At 53.5% G+C, this 18,395-nt stretch overlaps 1 protein-coding gene, 1 long non-coding RNA gene and 1 other non-coding gene across 4 annotated transcripts; all 3 read right to left on the bottom strand.

Moving 5' to 3' along the window:
• Positions 1–2,256: 2,256 nt before the first annotated feature.
• LOC136304209 (uncharacterized) lies at positions 2,257–6,392 on the bottom strand. 2 transcript variants are annotated; one of them, XR_010724420.1, is made up of 2 exons: positions 6,107–6,392; positions 2,257–4,721 (listed from the first exon to the last, which is right to left on the bottom strand). It is a non-coding gene; the product is annotated as an uncharacterized lncRNA (long non-coding RNA). The 2 variants fall into 2 exon arrangements; XR_010724419.1 differs by lacking the exon at positions 6,107–6,392 and adding an exon at positions 4,802–5,741.
• LOC136304215 (small nucleolar RNA SNORD45) lies at positions 5,116–5,199 on the bottom strand. The gene has a single exon (XR_010724425.1). It is a non-coding gene; the product is annotated as a small nucleolar RNA SNORD45 (small nucleolar RNA).
• A 1,120-nt stretch (positions 6,393–7,512) lies between the features above and the next one.
• On the bottom strand, positions 7,513–17,697 carry LOC136304207 (medium-chain specific acyl-CoA dehydrogenase, mitochondrial-like). Its single transcript, XM_066207834.1, has 12 exons — positions 17,507–17,697; positions 15,852–15,948; positions 15,080–15,177; positions 14,913–14,982; positions 13,532–13,632; positions 13,354–13,434; positions 12,997–13,127; positions 11,336–11,444; positions 10,287–10,427; positions 10,117–10,212; positions 9,512–9,760; positions 7,513–8,131 (listed from the first exon to the last, which is right to left on the bottom strand). Exons 1-12 carry the CDS (start codon positions 17,528–17,530, stop codon positions 8,060–8,062), a joined length of 1,269 nt encoding a protein of 422 aa, XP_066063931.1. The 5' UTR covers positions 17,531–17,697; the 3' UTR covers positions 7,513–8,059.
• Positions 17,698–18,395: the final 698 nt, after the last annotated feature.

The following is an 18,395-nucleotide window of genomic DNA, read 5'->3' as shown; positions in this document are numbered from 1 at the left end:
TCAAGATTGACCCAACTCTGCCCTGGTTTTCTCCCCTAAGCCCCACGTCCCCATCATCCCTGGGGCTGGCTCAGCTCCGTGCCTGGTGGTGCCTCCAGCACTGCCCGCCCCCAGCTCCGGCCTGAGGAACTGGGAATTCAAGGACACCTGGGAGAAGCTGATCTGCTCCATGCGGTCTCCACAGGAATAAGCCCGTGTCTCCTTCCAAGGCATTTCCAGTCCAAATCCAGAGCCTCCTGTGCTGTTGGAGGGCGCTGGTGGACAATGGGGGACGATCCATGAATTGGGGGGTTCTGGGTGTGGGGAGGCTCAAGAATTTGGGCGGTGATGGCGGCAGAACCCTGGGATTGTGGGTGCTAGGTGGGGAAGCTCAGAGACTGGGGGGCCTGGACCCCAGTTTGGGGGAGAGATTGGTGGGGGGAGCCTGGAATTGCTGGGTTCCAGGTGGAAGGCATGACAACCGCAAACTTGGGGCTGTTGCGTGATGGGAACGTGAGGTTTGAAGAAAATGGGGAAGTTTCAGTGGAGGGGGCTCAATTTTGGGGGCAGTGATAGTTTGGGGTACCCCAAATTTCAACGGTGATGAAGAAGCACCAATATTTGAAGGGGGTACCAATTTTGGGACAGACTCTTGGACTGGGGTATTCTGGGTGAGGACTGATGTGGAAGCACCCCTGGATTGGGGGGAACGTGTGTTGGGGGTCACAGTTCAGGAGGGAAATTGGGGGTAACTCTTGAATTGGGTGGGAAACGTGATGGGTAACTAAATTTCGGTGACTGAGGGTGGGGGAACCGCAACTTTGAAGCCACCAGATACCTCGAAGTGGGGAGATTTGGGGAGAGTACCCCAATTTTGGGGATCAGTGTGGGGTGGCAGTGGGGTGGGAAAAATTTTTGGTCAATGACTGGGGGCACTCCCCCCACCCCATTTTCCACCGCCCCATATCGGGTCTTAGCGATTGGGCATCGCTCTGGGGTTCCCCCTGACCCCCCTCTTCCCCAGATGATTTTGGGGGTGCTCTGGGCCGGGGGCTTCACCCACCGGTTGGGGGTCGAGTGCTCGAGTGCAGATGAGGCACTGGTGGCTGCAGGGATAGGGGCTGACATCGTCCTGATGGACAACCTGGCCCCGCAGGTGAGCCCCAAAATCAGAGGGGAACCAATAGTGGGGAGACCCCAGAGGTGGGGCCGGACTCCAAAAATGAGAGCTGGATTGTGAAAATGGGAGATAGACCAGAAAAATGGGGGGGGAAGCCCCAGAAAATGGGGGGTAACCACATAGATCTGGGATCTCCCCAGCCCCCCAGGTGAGAGCCCAAAACCAAGGGTGTGGCAAAAATGGGGGACTCTCAGGTGTGAGGCTGCACCACTAAACTGGAGGGAATCTGCTGTAAAATCTGGAGCAGCCTCTAAGATACGGGGAAGAACCCAATCTTTGGGGGACAAAGTGTTGGAAATTCAAATTTGGGGGGTATTTTTGGTGGGGAGATCGCAGTTTGGGGCAAAAGTGGGTGGGAAATGCCTGGATTGGAGGGATTGGGTGGGGGAACTGCAATTTAGGGGAGTTCTGGGTTGAGAGCACTCTAATTTGGGGCATTTATGGAGGGTTTGCACCCTGCATTAGAGGGTGCTAGGCAGAGAGAACCCCAGTTTTGTTGGTCAGTGGTTTGGAGAACCGAAATTTGGAGTTGTTCTGGGTGCTCAGACTATAATTGCAGATGTCGGTAGGTGGCGAGGATCTCCCATAGGGCAGATTTTGGGAGGTTTCTGGTTCAGAGGACTCCCAATTTGTGGAGACAATTGTCGATTTGGGGGAGGATATCCCAATGCTGGAAGTCAATGAGTGGAGTAACTCAAGCAATGGTTTCATGGGAGGGGATCCACGTGGACAGGTTTTGGCAATCACACCCCCCAATTTGGGGGGGTTCTGTCCAGTGTACACCCAAGTTTCGGCAAAGGGGGGAGGTGGGAAGGGTGGAAGATGTGCCCCCCAGGAGCTACATGCACCGGAGGCTGGCGGGGGGAGAGCTTTGGAGACCCCTTCCCAGTTTTTGGGGCCCCACATCAATGTCCACGGCGTGTCTGATCCACAGCGGCCCCAACCAGGACATTGCACTGCAGGTGCTGGAACCCTAAAATCCACCCTGGGATTCCTCCAAAACCACCACAACACCCACCCTGAGATCCCAAAATATGGCTTGTGGTGTCGGAGCCGATGGGACGGCGACAAGAGAGATCTCTGGAGTCCAGGGCAGCTCTTGAAACATGCCGTTTATTGCACAGGTTGTGGGTACAAGAGCTTTGCCTAATCTGCCAGCCACAGCTAAAAGCGGGCCCAAAAGAGAGAGCAAGAGAGAGAGAGACTGAGAGAGCGAGAGCTAAGCTCCTGTTACAATACCTTATATCTCTTTCTGTGGTGAATATTCTAATTTACACTGGCTAACCGGTACAAGACACAAATCTTACAGAATCTACATACAGCCTATAAGAACCACTACATTACCACACTGTGTGACATTTTAAACTTTAAAAGCGACTCTTTAGACTCTTTTCTCCTGCTGCATTGACCTTTGGATCCCTCAGCTAGCAGAAGGGAATTGTTCAACCAAAAGGGATTCTCCTTCAGCGGGCCAGACCATTGTTTTATGGTTGTATAACAACCAAGGCTCAGTGTCCTACATCTCAAAGCTTTCATTTCGACTTCGCTTATAGGCTTCATATTTTCAGAACCTTTTGCCAAGCAACCGTATTTATAAGGCTTCCCTGTTCTATCTTCCCCAGCACTGAGGATCCCCAAAATCCACTCCTGGAACCCCCAAAGCCCAGCCCCAGTCACGGGCACCGGGAAACCCAGAGCCAGGTCCTCCCAGTCACCAGGGGACGCCAACGCCCAACACATCCCACCCCCACTGACCCACCCCATCCAGGGGACCCCAAATCTACATCCTGGGCTCTGCAAGGTTCTCCCATCACATCCCCCGTTTAGGACGGACCCTCCCCAAAGCCGCCTCCTCCCCCAGTCAGCAGGACCCCCGAGCAGGCACTGGGTTCTTCCAGCCGCCAGGTGCCCCAACGCCCAAGATGACAAAACACCCCAAAGACCCCAAAGCTCCACCTGGGCTCCCTCCAACCCCCTCCCCACCTAAGGGAGAGCCCCACACCCACCCTGGGGTCCCTCTGCAACCCTTTTCTCCCTCTACTCCCAAATAAACTCCTGTTCTAAACACTCTTCCAGTTTGATCGGGGTGTCACCCCAAACTCCACCACAGACGGCAAAACCAACCACTTTATAACCAACTCAACACGGGGTCATGATCACAGACCCACTGAGCCCCTACTCCAAACCTGCGTCAGTCCTGCTGGTCGGGACTGGGATCAGCCTTTTCCCTGAGAAATTCGAATGGAAAATAGGAAATCCCTCGGTTTGAAATGGAAACCGGCAGCCAGGGAATGAGCCCTCAGGTGCAACAGGATTCCAAGGGTCCCAAGCCCTAGTCTGAGGTTTCCAAACCCCTGCTCGGGGGTCACGATCTGACTTGGAGCATCTCAAACCCTGCGATGTCATCAGAGTGTCCAGGACAGGCCAGGGGACATGCTGGGTTTCTCAGCTCAGCCCTGCAAAAGGCAGAGCTGAAATTCCAGTGCCACGTGCTAAAAGCCAAAGAGGAGCAGCTGCCAAGGAACAGGGAGGAGGCCTGGCAGGACCTGGAGCTGCAGGAGAAGGAGCCACACGGCTCATCTGGCAGCAAGAGGAGGAGATGCCAAGTCTGACCAAGGGCACTGAAGCACCTGCACTGCAATTCCCAGCTGCACCAGGCCTGGAGCAGAGCCGGGGCTCCAAATCCCTTCCAAATCCTAATCCTGTCCCAAGAGGGGAATGAGGGGAGCCCAAAGGAACAACGCTGGCCCTAACCCCCCCTTCCCAGTCGCTCCTCCACAAGCTGATCCCATGGAATGGCCATTGACAGATCCCATGGAGCAGGATCCTTAAAACAGCAGCTCCACCCGCTTCCTTCACCCCCACCATCACAAGCACTGCTGCCAGGGCACAGATTCCCCAAGGAATGTCCAAGCTCTCTCCTCCCTGGAAAGGTTACGCTGCTCTCTTGTACCATCACCCCTCTCCCAAGACCCCTCCCAGCTTTACGGCCACAGCCACACAAGCTCCTGCTCCCCATGTCTGGCTGGGGCCACCTTCCCCAAGCACCCTCTGCTGTCCTTGCGTCCCCAGAACAAGCCAGGGCAGCCCAGACTCCCTGAGGGTGTAGGTGGATCCCAAGGCAGCCCAAGGTGCGGCTGAAGCGCACGTGAAGCGCAAATCCCAAAAATTAAGTGGGGCCAACGGCAAGGGAAAGTTTCCCAGGGGTGCAGGGTGGATGGAGCGAAGAGCTCCCAGGATCAGTGGGATTTGAGCCACGCCACAGCTTGTCCCAGGAGCAAGAGCAATCCTTAGTCCTGCCCCGGGTACTCAGCTGGCAGCTCCCAAGAACTGGCTGACACCCTGTGCTGTGGACTCCCACTTCCCCAGGAAGATGTGGACAAAGTTTATGGAAAAGCTGCTTCTGTTGGATCATGGGCTGCAGGATGGGTGCCCTGGCTTTCAAAATGCCTGAGAGGAGCCTGGGAGCAGCTGGATCACACCCCAGCCACACACAGGATCAGGCGTTGTGTCCAAATCACAACTCTGGGCCGGCCAGAACGTCCCAGGCTGAACCAGAGACCTGCAAGAAGCACAAAACATTCCAGGTTTAGGGCCAGGCTGACCAGAGGTGCCAGTTCCCTCCTGCACACTCACTCCCACCTGCAGCTGCACCAGCCCCGCTGCACAGCGAGAACCCGCACAGCTCTGCCGGCACTCGGGGGCTCAGGGACACCCCGGAGTCAACATTCCCACATGCACCTGGCCACCAACTCCCAAAGCAGCCATTGGGGCCACCTGAGAGCCCCTCGTGGGCACAAACCCCACGGCTCAGCCCACAGCTGCACCTGCCCCACCTGCCAATGGGGCACATCCCAAGCTGGGCCCACCTCTCCTCCAGCTGGCTCAAACTCTGGCATGGGGACTCGATCCCACAGCTGGGAAAAGCTCCACTGCCGGAGCCATCGGGGCCTTCCCGGGCCTCAGAGTAATTCTAGAGCTAAAGCGGTGAGAGACATCAGCTCCGCTCAGATAATACATGCCAGCGCTCATCCCGGGCCCGGCAAGTGCCTCCGCCTCCTCCTCCTCCTCCTCCGGCCCGGCCCAGAGCCGCTGTTCCCAGCGCGGGACGCTCCCTCCGGCCGCAGCCGGGCCCCGGGCCGCAGCCCTTGGCACGCCGCTGGAGCCGGCGCCGCTGGCGGCGGGACAAACCCCCCCGCCGCCGCCCCGGCACGGCCCTGCCCGCGGCCCCGGCTCGGCGGCACCGCCATCGGCCTCACCGGCCTCCCGCCGCCGCCTCGCCCGGCCCGGCCGCTCCGCCCTGGGCCGCGCCGTTCCGGCAGCGCCGCGCTCGGGGCAGCGCCGGCGGCCCCGCGCCCTTGGAGCGGCCCCTTCCACAGCCCGGCCACCGGCACCCTCGGGGGCTCTGCCCGGGGGGCTCCGGGCCCGGGGGGCTCCGGGACCGCGGCTCCCGCCGCTCCCCGCTCAGGGCCCCTGCCAGCAACGAGGCGACCCGCGGCCCTTCCCGGGATCCCCGCCTGTCCTTCCCGGGATCCCCGCCTGTCCCCGGGATCCCCGCCTGTCCCCGGGATCCCCACCTGTCCCCGGGATCCCCCCCTGTCCCCGGGATCCCCGCCTGTCCCCGGGATCCCCGCCTGTCCTTCCCGGGATCCCCGCCTGTCCTTTCCGGGATCCCCGCCTGTCCTTCCCGGGATCCCCACCTGTTCCCGGGATCCCCGCCTGCCCCCGGGATCCCCCCCTGCCCCCGGGATCCCCGCCTGTCCCCGGGATCCCCGCCTGTCCCCGGGATCCCCGCCTGCCCCCGGGATCCCCGCCTGCCCCCGGGATCCCCGCCTGTCCCCGGGATCCCCGCCTGTCCCCGGGATCCCCGCCTGTCCCCGGGATCCCCGCCTGCCCCCGGGATCCCCGTTTGTCCCCGGGATCCCCGCCTGTCCCCGGGATCCCCACCTGTCCCCGGGCCCGGCCCGCACCACGCGGTCGCTCCCGCCGCCGCCGCCGCTCCAAGGGACATCCGGCCGCGCCGGGGCGGGGGAGTCGCCCGCGGGATCCGCCCCCATCCGCCTCCAGCTCTCCCGTCCCCATCCCGGCTCATCCTATCTCCATACGGCCAATCAACCGACCATCTCCCTCATCCTTCTCCCCTCCACTTCCGCGGTCATCCATCTTCATCCCATCCGCCTCCTTCCCGTTTATCGCCCTCCGTGTTCGTTCCGTCCCCCTTTACGTGCCTTCCTCAGCATCTCAACCGCCTCTCTCCCCATCCGCCTCCATTCCCATGGCATCCTTCACCCCAGCCGACCCACGCCGCGTCCATCCCTATCCCAATCGCTTTCGTCCTGATAGGAAAAATGGGTGCTAGTGTATTCACAAGACTCGGTGTGGAAAGAATGGGTTGTGGAGTTCTTCCCTACTGTCATAGAAATGGGTGTTAATGTCTTCTAAATGCGTCTCAACGTCTGTGTGAACATCCACCCGGGCAAGTTTGTTACAGAACCCAGGCAGCTTGACCCAGAGATTTTGAGCTCCTGAACTGTAAGCTAAGAGGACAAATGGGTCTGCATAGTGTTCTTCAGATGGTCTCAACTTCTGGTGGACCCGCAGAACCCAGACAGCCTGAATTTCTGAACTCAAGGGGGAAATGGCAACTCATGTTGAAGGGGGGAATATGTGGTAGGTGGTTCGGGAAGGCTGTAACTTCCTGGTACCTCAGGCAATGGGGAAAGGAAGAGGGCAACATGTGATTAGGAGTTTAGAATAAAACGAGGCTGCACCCTCCAAAACCTCAAGAGAGATCCCAGGGGTGTATGCCTCAGTGGACTCTCTCCCTTTACTCAAATAAAGTTGCAGGACTCCTCTGTCTCCTTTGTGGACACTGGCTTTTTGTAGCATGGCTTCTCTGTGCAGTTCCCATCCATTTCCATCCCCATTCCATCCTCCCCTGTCCATTCCCAGCCCGCCCCAGTCCCACCCACAAGCCCATCCCATGCTGGGACCAGCACATTGCAGTGGATCCCACTACAGTGTGAGGAGTGCAGGATCAGCTGCTCCTGCCCCGTCAACACCGAGCCATTTATTTATCACCCTGGCAGTGACTCTAGAACAGCCTTTTTCCAGGGAAATCCTCGGCGCCGCACAAGTCTCATTCCTGGCCCTTATCAGGGCATTAGGGCAAGTCCCAGCTCAGCCCACAGTGCAATGCCCAAACCCAGCCCATTTCCTGCACACTTTTCCACAGGATCAGTTAATTCACATTCCCATTGCCCCAACCTTCTCCTTTCCTCCCAGGACATATGTAGCCCCTCTCACACATCATCATCATCACGCACCCATAGTAAGGAATTCTGGCTCAAGAATGGAGAAACATGGATTCACTTTAGTTTTTCTTGAGATCTGGCTGTTGAAAGGCTCCGAACCTACAGTGTTTCCTGTGGATCTTGGGAACTGGGGCCCTGGAACCTAAGTGCCAGAGCCAGCTGGGCCTTTCCACAGGAGGAAAAGTCAGGGGTTTTTTAAGTTCCCTGAGGCTGATCCAGTTGCCATCACCCAAGCCCCAGGAATAAACAAAGGGAGGGGATCGGTGCCATTAAAAACATGGAAACACCCCAGATCTGACCATCAGGTTTGCTCATCCAGGTTTGCTGGGGAAGGGTTTTGTCTCCTTTGCTGCTGAAAGCCAGAGGGAGATTTGGAAAGAGCGATATGATCCCTGTGGGGTTTAGGGATGTTTGGGATGATCAATCAGTGGTATGGGCTCAGGGGATGGATGGGGTCCCAGAGCCTGTGCTGGATCAGGCATAAGAACAGGAGTTTGATGGAAAAGGATTTTTCCCATGTCTTCTAATGGAGAAATGCAGCACAATCCCTTTCCCTGGAATACTGGGCCTGGAGCTGCCGCATTCCTCAGGCCTTGTACCTGCCCAGGTGCTCACGGGCAATGATCACTCGCTGGATCTGTGCCGTGCCCTCATAGATCTGCAGGGAAAACCAGAGACAGGTGAGCCAGCAGCTGGGAAAGGTGTTTGACCAGAGTCTGCAGAGCTGTGACCCCCTCCCTGCACCAAGCCAGGGGGCAGGAAGAGGGAAAACTTGGAAAAATTAGTGTGACAATGACCCATAAGAGGGAATAAGCACATATAGGTGTGTGATCAGTGCAAGAGGGATTCACGGATTCCCCAGGTATCCAAACACATGTGTGCCCTGCACAGAAGAGATCCAGGGATCCACCAGGGAGAGCCCAGGGTGGCTCCAGGACAGCAGAATTTCAGTGTTTCAGCTCCCAATCCTGCCTGAAATTGCTTCAGCAAATCACTCCCATACCTGCAAATCCACTTTCTCTGCAGCCACAAAATCAGGATAATATTCCCCAAACAGCACAAAGCTTCTCCAAGTAAAGCTGCTGGAATTGCAAGGTCCAACCCCTTTCCCGAGTTGTTGCAGGGATGGAGGGGAACAGGAAAAACACCCAAAAATTTCACACTAAATCAGAGTAATTTGAACAATTTCAAAACCTCAGCATGCCTGGCCATGCATTGACAATGGAGCTGTGTGATGAAGGATCTTGGTGGAAAAAAACCCCAAAACGGGAAAAGAGCCTGATTCTGACAAAGTCTCATAGCTTGTTCAGTTCCTCCCTGGCAGGATTGAAATCAGAACTGAGAACTTTTCAGTTCCAAACATCTGTTTTCTGTCCTTGGAGAGGGAAAAATTCCTGGCTGGTGAGAACAGCTGGAATTTTAAAGTCAGCTGTAAAAGGAATGTCAGCCACCTGGAATCTCAGCTATGGTCACTTGCTGACAGGTCAGGGCCCATATGTGTTCCCTGAGATCTCTCTGGATCAGTTCCAGCCAGTCATGCTTAATGTTGGAAATAGGGAAAAGGTGACGGTTGCTGCATTTCCTAATGAAATTAATTCATTCCTGCTGAATAACAAACTTGAACCAACAGAGGAATTCTGGCATGGAATAAGTTCTTGGCACTAACACTGCAGAAAAAGCACTGGGGATTGGGGAGGTCTGTGGGCTGAAAATGAGGATATATAACCATGTTTTGTTCTTTTGGAAAATAAACCAATAAATAAATATCTGAAGAAGTGAATCACCATGGGCTGTGCCCCATGGCTGTTTCTACAGCACACAGAGTGCAATTAATTAATCCATGGGCCTCAGTGCTGGTGACATCTCAGCCAAAGCATCTGCCCAGTGAGTGGCAAGTTGAGAACTTCCCTGATTCAATGCTTTTCAGCCTCCAAATCTCTTTAGCCTGTGTCCATCCTGATTGCAATTAATCAGCCATTAATTACTTCGTATTGAGTGCCCGCATTGCCATGGAGACCCCTTGCTCTGTCCTACTCACCTGATAGATTTTGGCATCCCTCATGAGCTTCTCCACGGGATATTCTGTGTTGAAGCCATTGCCCCCAAAGATCTGCACGGCATCAGTGGCCACCTGGTTGGCGACGTCCCCGGCGAAGGCCTTGGCGATGGAGGCGTAGAAGGTGTTGCGGCGGCCGGCGTCCACCTCCCAGGCGGCACGCTGGTACCCCAGCCGGGCCAGCTCCACCTTCATGGCCATCTCTGCCAGCAGGAATGCCACAGCCTGGTGCTGGGAGAGTGGAGATCCACGGGGTCAGCCTCAGAGGGCTGCGACACTGCAGGTGAAGGAGCCTTCTGCTCGGAATCAGGAAATCATTGGGGTTGGACAGGACCATTATGATCACCAAGGCCAGGCCTCGCCCTGGCACCATCATGGTCATCACTAATCTGTGTCCCCAAGTGCCACAAGGACAGGGGACTCCACCAGAGCCAGGCCTTTCTGGGAATAAATCTTCCCTAATATATAATTTTATCTTCATTTCTTAATTTGCAAATTCAGTGCACTTAGGAAGTTGCGTTCAAGGAGCTCTGTGGAACTGGCATCTGTGTTGGATCAGACTTTCCCGTGTGTAACTCGAAACGCACCTCCACAATGGGTTTCCCGAAGGTTTTCCTCTCCAGCGCGTACCTGGTGGCCTCGTCAAGTGCTCGCTTCGCCAGCCCCACAGCCCCCGCTGCCACCTGGGTGGGCACAGTGAGGGATGAGCAGCAGAAATTCCTGTTTGCTTTGTGAACAGCCCATTCCTGGTACTCACCGGGGGCCTGGTCTTGTCAAAGGCGCCCATGGCAATCTTGAAGCCAGCGCCCTCCGCAATCAACACGTTCTCCTTGGGGACTCGCACGTCCTCAAAGACGATCCCGCGCGTGTCCGAGCAGCGCTGGCCCATGTTCAGCTCCTGGAAAAGGAGAGTGCCACTGAATCAGATTCTTCCCAGGTACAATCAGTTCCATCCTTTAGTTCACTTAAAGAATAAAGGAAGCCTTTTTTTTTAACCTTAAAAAAACCCACTTTATTTTTAGCTAAAACCCACCAGAGACAAGAAATACCAGTTTGGACTGACCAGTCCAGTAAGCCTCTGACCCGTCACATCTGAGCAGGTCACTGCCTCCATATGGAAGATAATTCTGGGGCTGGAATCCCTCCTTTAACTGTTTTTGGTTCAATTTACCCTCTGGAGGATTCAATTCTACATATAATTCAATTCTATCCTCTCACATGGGGGAGAAAACAGTCAAGAACGGACTTGCAGCAGCTGTGAGACCCAGCTGTCCTGCCAAAAGACAAATGCATAAATAAACCAGGTTTTCAGGTTCCAAATGTAGGCAAAAAGAGAGAAAACCAGGGCTTCCATGGTGCCTTACTTGGGCAGGAGCAACTGAAATTGCAGCAAACTGGGTGGTTTTGGGGAAAGTTCTGCCAACACCTTCACTCCCCTTGGACATCCTTGGCAATTCCATGTTCTTAAAGGTTCTTTTGGAGATGGGCAAAATTATCTGCTTTAGGCCCTTTTGAGAAATTCTTTATCTGACTTCATACAATTGCAATCCTATTGTCATTATATCTAATAATTATATATTACATGTAATTATATATTATATCATTATCTTACATATAATATGCATACATAATTTCATAAACACATATATGTAAATATAATTATTAAATGTGTCTTACAAACAGTTTCTGGGCACTGTGAGAATTCCAACACCCATCTGTGAGCCCTGACAAGCTTCAGCCGTTTTCCTTTCATGGCAATTCATGGTGTTACTGGTTTAGGAAGGAGTGAGAATTCCTGATGATTACCTTCCTGCCAATCTGGATCCCAGGGCTGTCGGCCTCCACGATGAAGCCCGTGAAGGCTTTGCTGGCCGGGGCCCGGGGGTCAGGATCAGTGCGGGCCAGCAGGAAGTACCTGGGGAGGACAGAGATGGGGGTTCAGATCACCCTCAACAATCAGACACTTAGTGGCAAAAATGCTGAGTGGTTTTGTCCTTATTTGTACTCCACACAAAATCGACTGTTAAGGTAATAGCCCTTTTAAACTCTCCCTTCCAAAAAAAAAAAAAAAAAAAAAAAATCCAAATGAAGGGTAACGGGTGTGAGTAATGTCGGTGCTGTCTGGACATCTCTTTCCGAAAAATCAAGGTTTAATGAAACGCCCTCAGGCAAAGCTCCTCCACCTTTTCCACGTGTTGTAAGTCTCAACATCCCACTCAGCCTCCCAAATAGCCCAAAATAAGCCAATTCCCAGCACTTCTCTAAGGATTATTGTACAGGGAATGCAGCATTGTGAACAAGGCCTTTTCCTCTCAATTGAAAATATTTCCATTTTACTCTTCCCAGTATAATTTGTAAATGAGGTTTTTCTGTCAGCCATTGCTGCAAATCCCATGTAGGGGGGTCAGGAATGTGCTGGGAGAGTCTCTGCGATGGTTGTGCCTCGGGCAAGAAATTAAATGGTGAGAAATCCCAACTTCCATAGATAAATGTATAAAGTTTTTTCGTCTTCAACTGAGAAGAGTTTGTGTGTTAGGGTGGGGAGAGGGTAAGCCCCGAGGAAGGGTCTGTGCTGCCCTCCCCGGACCCTGCAGCACAGCCTGGGCTCTGGGACTCTTTAGAAATGTATTGCCTTAAGACAATTAAATCCCAAAGTTTTTCTGTTTTCCCTGTGAGTGGGAGGCATTCCTGGCTGAGTCAGAAGCAGCTGATCCCTGTCTGGGAGCCAGGTCAGGGCTCGGTAACCTGAGCATTTTGGAGTTGCCTCTGAGTAACTCCCTGTCCCAAAGGGAAAGCGCAGGAAACTGCGCCTGCTTTCAGCCCAAATGAGAGGCGTTCTGACCGGAGCTGTGACGTCATCGAGCTCTGATGTCATTAGCCCATTTCCTCTTTGGGCACACACAGCGCTGGGGCTGCTGGTGCTGATGCCTTAGGTTTTAGCTTTCATGTTTTTCAGATTCTGTGCTGCCCAGGGGGATAGTTCTGAGCCTCATATTAAGTGCTAGTAAGCTCTCTTAAGGAGTAGGTAGACAAAACAAATCCTTTTCCTGCTGAAGACCAAGGACAACTTTCAGGCCCAAAAGCATAAACAATGGTGGACCGAGGGGAGAAACTAGAAAGATAAGACCTCACAACCTGAATCTGTAATTAGACAATTAAACCCCAATATGCAAATGGACCAAAATTTATAAAAGTGCAAGACCTTGTGACTGATCATCCATTTTTGTGACCAGTCTAAGTCCACCTTGGGTGTAGCCCTGGTCAGGCTCCTGTCCTGCCCAAGGTGTATCCTGGAGGCCTTTCAATAAACACCCACTTTATTCACCAGCTCTGTCCAGTCTCTGTTTCAGGTTAGCCTTCCTAAGGCCTCTTCCCGATGAACTGGTGACACACTGGAACACTCTGGTTTGCGACACGCCCTTAAAGAAACCCCAGTACAGACCAGTTTGGCCGCAAAAGGAACGCACCAGTTGGCCTTCCCGCCGTTGGTGATCCACATCTTCTGCCCGTTGATGACGTACTCGTCACCTTTCCGCTCCGCCCGGGTTCTGATCCCGGCCACATCCGAGCCCGCACCCGGCTCCGTCACACAGTAAGCCTGAAGGAACAACCCCCAGATCCCAAGGAATATACATTCTGGGTTTGGGAAACCACAAAAATGTTGTGGAGTTGTGGGCAACGACTGACTGACCCTGGTCACACAAACGTCAGAGGCTCATCTGTCGTTACTTAATTACTAAAGGAATGGGATTCCCTGAAGAAACACACATCGGGTTCCTCTGTCATTAACTAATTAATCAGTAGGATTCCCCGGTCACACTCACACACATCAGGGGCTCTTCTGTCATCCTGCCCAAATATTTTTTCTGCTGCTGTTCATTCCCAGCGATGATCACGGGCATTTGCTGTAAGGGAATGATCAGAGCATTAACCCACCACCTCAAGGGCCCAGAGCCCAGTTTGAGAGCCCCAGCCCCAGTTCCAGATGGGTGCAGGACTCACCCCCAGGGAATTGGCCTCGATGGCCGTCTGCACCCCAGTGCATCCGTATGCCAGCTCCTCTGTGATCAGACATGCCTCGAAGGTGCCCAGCCCCAGCCCACCTGTGGGGGGACAGGAGGGGATGCAGGGGGGTCTCAAGTGCAGAATATTAATGATTTGCAAGCATTTATTATCCCAAACGTCCCCCATGGGCACCGAGTTCCATTAGATGTTCTCCCTCGGGAAATAGCGTGCTGCCAGATTGATATTTTTTATTCTTTTATTTGTTTCTTTTCATTGAGATCAGATGATTTAAAAATCCCATTTCACCATTCTCAGGGGAGTTAATTTTTTTGCTCAAGGTGGGACAAGTGGCACAAAATGGCCAGAAGCTGCCACCAGGATCTGTCACTGCTTTACATCTGAGCATTCCCTGGGGAGTTCTTGGGAGGTGGAAAAGGGCCACATCAGCTCTGATGTCTCTCAAAACTATCAATTATACCCCTCAAATCCCTTTTTTCAGCGGCAGAGATTATTGCAGCAGACACCATTTTACCAGGGAAGTTTGAATCACTTCTTCCCTTTCCCTTGTCCATCTCTTTCCCCATTTTGAATTTCATTTGAACACTTGCTTCTGTGACCTTCTCCCACAGCTCTTTACACCAGCCTCAACGTTTTCACACTCACCATCAGTCTCATCAATACCTCCTTTTCCAGTCTATACATGGATATCCAGCCCAACTGTGCTGATGATTTCCCTATGAAACCTGATGGTTTTTCAAATTCATTCCTGAATTTCAGGTGTTTTGCACCCACCAGGCCCCTCCCTCTCACTGCTGGGGGTCAGACAAGGGGACCTTTAAAGGCCACTCTTGGTTCAAACCTTCCCATGATTCTCAGGCTCTGCTGCAGAAACTCAGTTTTTGATACCAGATACACCAAATCAGTCAAAAAGAACCAACAGGGTTGGTTCTTCAGCTCTGGACACTTCCCAACTCCACTTTCAGGGAAAACAGGGACTCAGAAATGTAACATTTTTATCCATGGTTACGCATTGGCTGCACCTTGGCTAAACTGGTAACTGATCTTCAGGAATGAGCCCTTAAATCAGCTCCAACCTGAAGCAGGATCAAAGTAAACCCTTGAATTCCTTGACTGGGGATCATAAGAACTGGGATCATGGGAGTAAATCTGGCCATAAGTTACTATATCAGAATCTAATGCCTCACCTAATCCCATCCAGCCTTGTCACACCCATGTGTGCCAACCTGCTCACAGATTGCTTTGGGATTACTCCAGTGTGCAACAGGTAATTTTATGTGTAATCTATAAATTCACACCACAATCTCCTCCACGGTCTTTTCTTTGGTTTATTTTAGGGATTAAAAGGGATCACACTCACCGCAGCTCTCTGGGATGTGTGAATTCATCAGCCCAAGCTCCCAGGCACGTTTGATGAGTGGCACAGGATACTGCAACAGGGAAAATCACAGTTGATTATCACAGGTAAAATTTCAAAATTTGGGTTAAGAGAAAAATCTGATTTTTCCTCCTTTGGGGTGGATTTACCTCCCCAGTCCTGTCATACTGTGCAGCAACAGGAATAATCTCCTCCAGAGCAAACTTCCGGGCGGTAGCTTGGAATTCCTTCTGTTCATCTGTCAGTTCTGTTGAAAAATTAAGGCAAAATAGTCATAAAGAAACTCAACTTTCTCCTTCCCTCTGAACCCCCCTGAGCTCTGAGCAATGCCTACAACAGCATTAGTTTAAAAAAATTATTCAAAAACTACTGGAAATGGAGAAGAAAATGTCAGGTAAAAAAAAAAATGTTTTTACCAAAAACATCTCTCAAGCATCTGCTGCTGCCCCAGAGAATTTGCTCTAATAGCTCAGGTGTGGAGAAATTTCTGTGTCACATCCCTACACCCACTCTGTTCCCCTGGTGTTGCTCATGGATATTCTAAGAGTTTAAAAGCCAACAGGGGATCATTGCTCAATGCTGAGGCTATTTGTGCAATACAAAAAGCTCAAGGCAGCTACAAAAAAGAAGAAAGTCTCTGAAAAATCACTCCCTACCCTGGATGTCCTGAACTGGAGAGAAAAAGGGCTTTTGGTTTTCAAATAGTTTTTATTAAAAGAATAGAAATTTATTCCAAATTAACATCAGTCTTGGAAATTCTTCCTGAACTGCAGTACCGTTGCGTGGGATTTTTGGTCGTTTGTTTTATTGGGGTTTGTGGTGGGGGGCTTGCCTGTTTATTTTGGTCCTTTGGGTTTTTTTCCCCCTGCACAGCAATTTGTGCCTCCCTGTTCCCTCCCTTCCCAGCCCTGGTGCACTCACCGAAGCTGAACCCGTTCCCAGGTTTGCTCAGGTGCACGTTTTGGGCAGGTTTGCTGGAGTACAACCTCCAGCCGGGCCAAACCAGAGTCCGGAGCAGCTGCAGCAGGAAAGGACCATAAGAATGAGGGAATATCTCGGACTGGAATAAGAGGCCTGTCCTAAAGGTGCCAGTGCAGCCCCATAACACAGCAAGGGACACAGACTGTGACACGTGGCACACAGGGAAAACAGGTATTGTCAGAGAACACTGAAAATATCTGTAAAGCCAAAAAGGTGAACTGTGGGGAGAGCTGGGATCAAGCATGGAATGCTGAGCTGCTGAGTCAGCGTGTGTGCACATCTTGGGGGTGTCCACAAGGTAAAGTTTTATCTGTGGGGTTTTCACAAGACACAAGTGTTGTAAAACTGTCCTTTCTCGCTCATGTTTTCCCTTTTTGCCCGAGTTTTCTTACCAAACTGCTGCCGCAGGTGTGTAAAGAAAACAGAACACCACACCAGGAAACAGCCCTCCCAAGTGTTTTAGACATTGAAGTATAACTGACAAAAAGATGAGGTAGAAAAAAAGACAGGGTATTGTAATCATGAGGAGTTTGTTTGTTTGGGCTTTGGTTTGGGTTTGGTTTTGCTGGTTTTTGGGGTTTGTTTTCTCAAGGATGATCCAGTCCTATGCAGCATCTCCACCAAAAGGTTTAGACAAAACTAGGAAAAGCCCAGAATTCTCAACAAGGCTAAAGGAGACACGTCCCCCAAAGGAGCTGCCAAGTTTGTGTTTGAGATGTTCAGTCTCGTGGTTCTTCTGTCCCCGGGGCTGGGCAAAGTCAAGGGCATCACTGAGGTGACTCTGGACACATCAACACCTCTGCACAGCTGAAGGTGAGGGCTGGGCACAGGGATCTCACCCGGACAGGAGACCAAAGTTCTTACACAGGGATGAGGCACTGGAACAGTGTGGGTGTCCCAATGATCCGAGTGTTCCCAGTAAGGTGGGATGGGACTTAGAGCAACCTGGTCTAGTTGCTCCAAGTTGGCAGTGGGGTGGGACTGGTGGTCTCTTAGGTCCCTTCCCACCCAAATCCCAAGTCTGGGATTCTGTGTAAGGATTTGGGCAAGCACCTGATCACCCCATCAGCCTCGCTGTCCACTCCATGCTTAGCTCCCCGTGCCTTCCACCTGCTCTGCCCCCACTGAACCTCAAATTCCCGTGCCAGGAATATCATCCATTAGATCCCCGGCCCTCGGGCACAGTCGCCCCTGCCGCTCCCGCTGTCACCGTGACACTTGAGACAGGTGGCCACGTCCCACCGGGGGGACACGGGAGGGGCGTTGGACGGACGCTGGATGGACACGGCAGAGCCGGCGCCCTTCACCTTTCCCCTAATTCAGGAATGACGGGGAGATCTGGAAGTGCCGGCGCAGTTCCCGGGCAAGGAGATCGATAGATCCCGATAAAAGGAATGTTCCGAATTTCCAACGGGACGGGCACCGACCCCCGGGGGAGCAACCGAGCGGCGCGGGAGGGGCAGCACGCACCGACCCCGATTCGGGATCCCCGGGATTGAGGCTGGCGGCGCCGCCCCAACCCCAGGACGACCCCGGCCCCGATCCTCCTCTCCTGATTCCGCCCGTGCCCCCCGTGCCCCCCGTGCCCCGCTCACCCGGCTGGCGCTGAGCGCGGACATCGCAGCGGCGGTTCCAGCGCTGCCGGGCGCGGGGGCAGCGGGGCGGAGCGGGGCGGTCCCACCGCCCGCCGCAGCAGCGCCGTGGCCGCCCCCCGAACAAGGCCGTGCCCCTGGAACAGAGCGGTCCGAGGTCTCCTCTGCTCCCCTTGCTCTCCTCTGCCCCGTTTTGTTCGGGATGACAGGGAATCGGCTGCTTTCATTCCCCTGGGAGGAGCCTTCCGCCGTGTGAAATTACCTCGCGTTGGGTTCGGGTCTCGCTCGCGGGTTTCTCACGGAGAGTTTGGGTTAATGCGGCACAAACGGGCCCGGGTCCCTGCCTTGGGCAGACACTTCTCGGGTTAAACCAGCAGGTTAAAAAAACTGAACGTGGTCTCACGCAGGCTTTGCTCCCACCGTGGCTGGCTTTTCACTCCAGTATCGGTGGAATGGCGCGTCTGGAGACGGGAATGGAGCTGGGGCAGGGGCTGGCTCACCAGGAGCGGCTGAGGGAGCGGGGCGGGGGGCTCAGCCTGGAGAAAAGGAGGGCCAGGGGGGAACCTTCTGGCTCTCTACAACTCCCTGACGGGAGGGTGCAGCCAGGAAGTGGCCGAGCTCTGCTCCCAGAGAACAAAGGACTGAACAAGGGGAAAGGTCCTCAAGCTGTGTCAGGGGAGTTTTTAAGTCGGACATCAGGAAGAATTGCTTAATGGCCAGGGTTGTCAGGCCTTGGAAGAGTCTGCCCAGGGAAGTGGTGAAGTCCCCCTCCCTGGAGGTGTTCAAGGAATGACTGAACATGGCACTCAGTGCTCTGGCTGAGTGACGAGGTGGTGTTTGGGCAAAGGTTGGACTCACTGATCTTGGAGGTCTTTTCCAACCTTAGGAATTT

Source organism: Chamaea fasciata, unplaced genomic scaffold (genome assembly GCF_029207755.1).
Source record: "Chamaea fasciata isolate MVZ Bird 193981 ecotype frontalis unplaced genomic scaffold, bChaFas1.0.hap1 SCAF_57, whole genome shotgun sequence".
NCBI lineage: Eukaryota > Metazoa > Chordata > Aves > Passeriformes > Sylviidae > Chamaea > Chamaea fasciata.
This window is presented reverse-complemented; position numbering and strand designations above follow the sequence as displayed.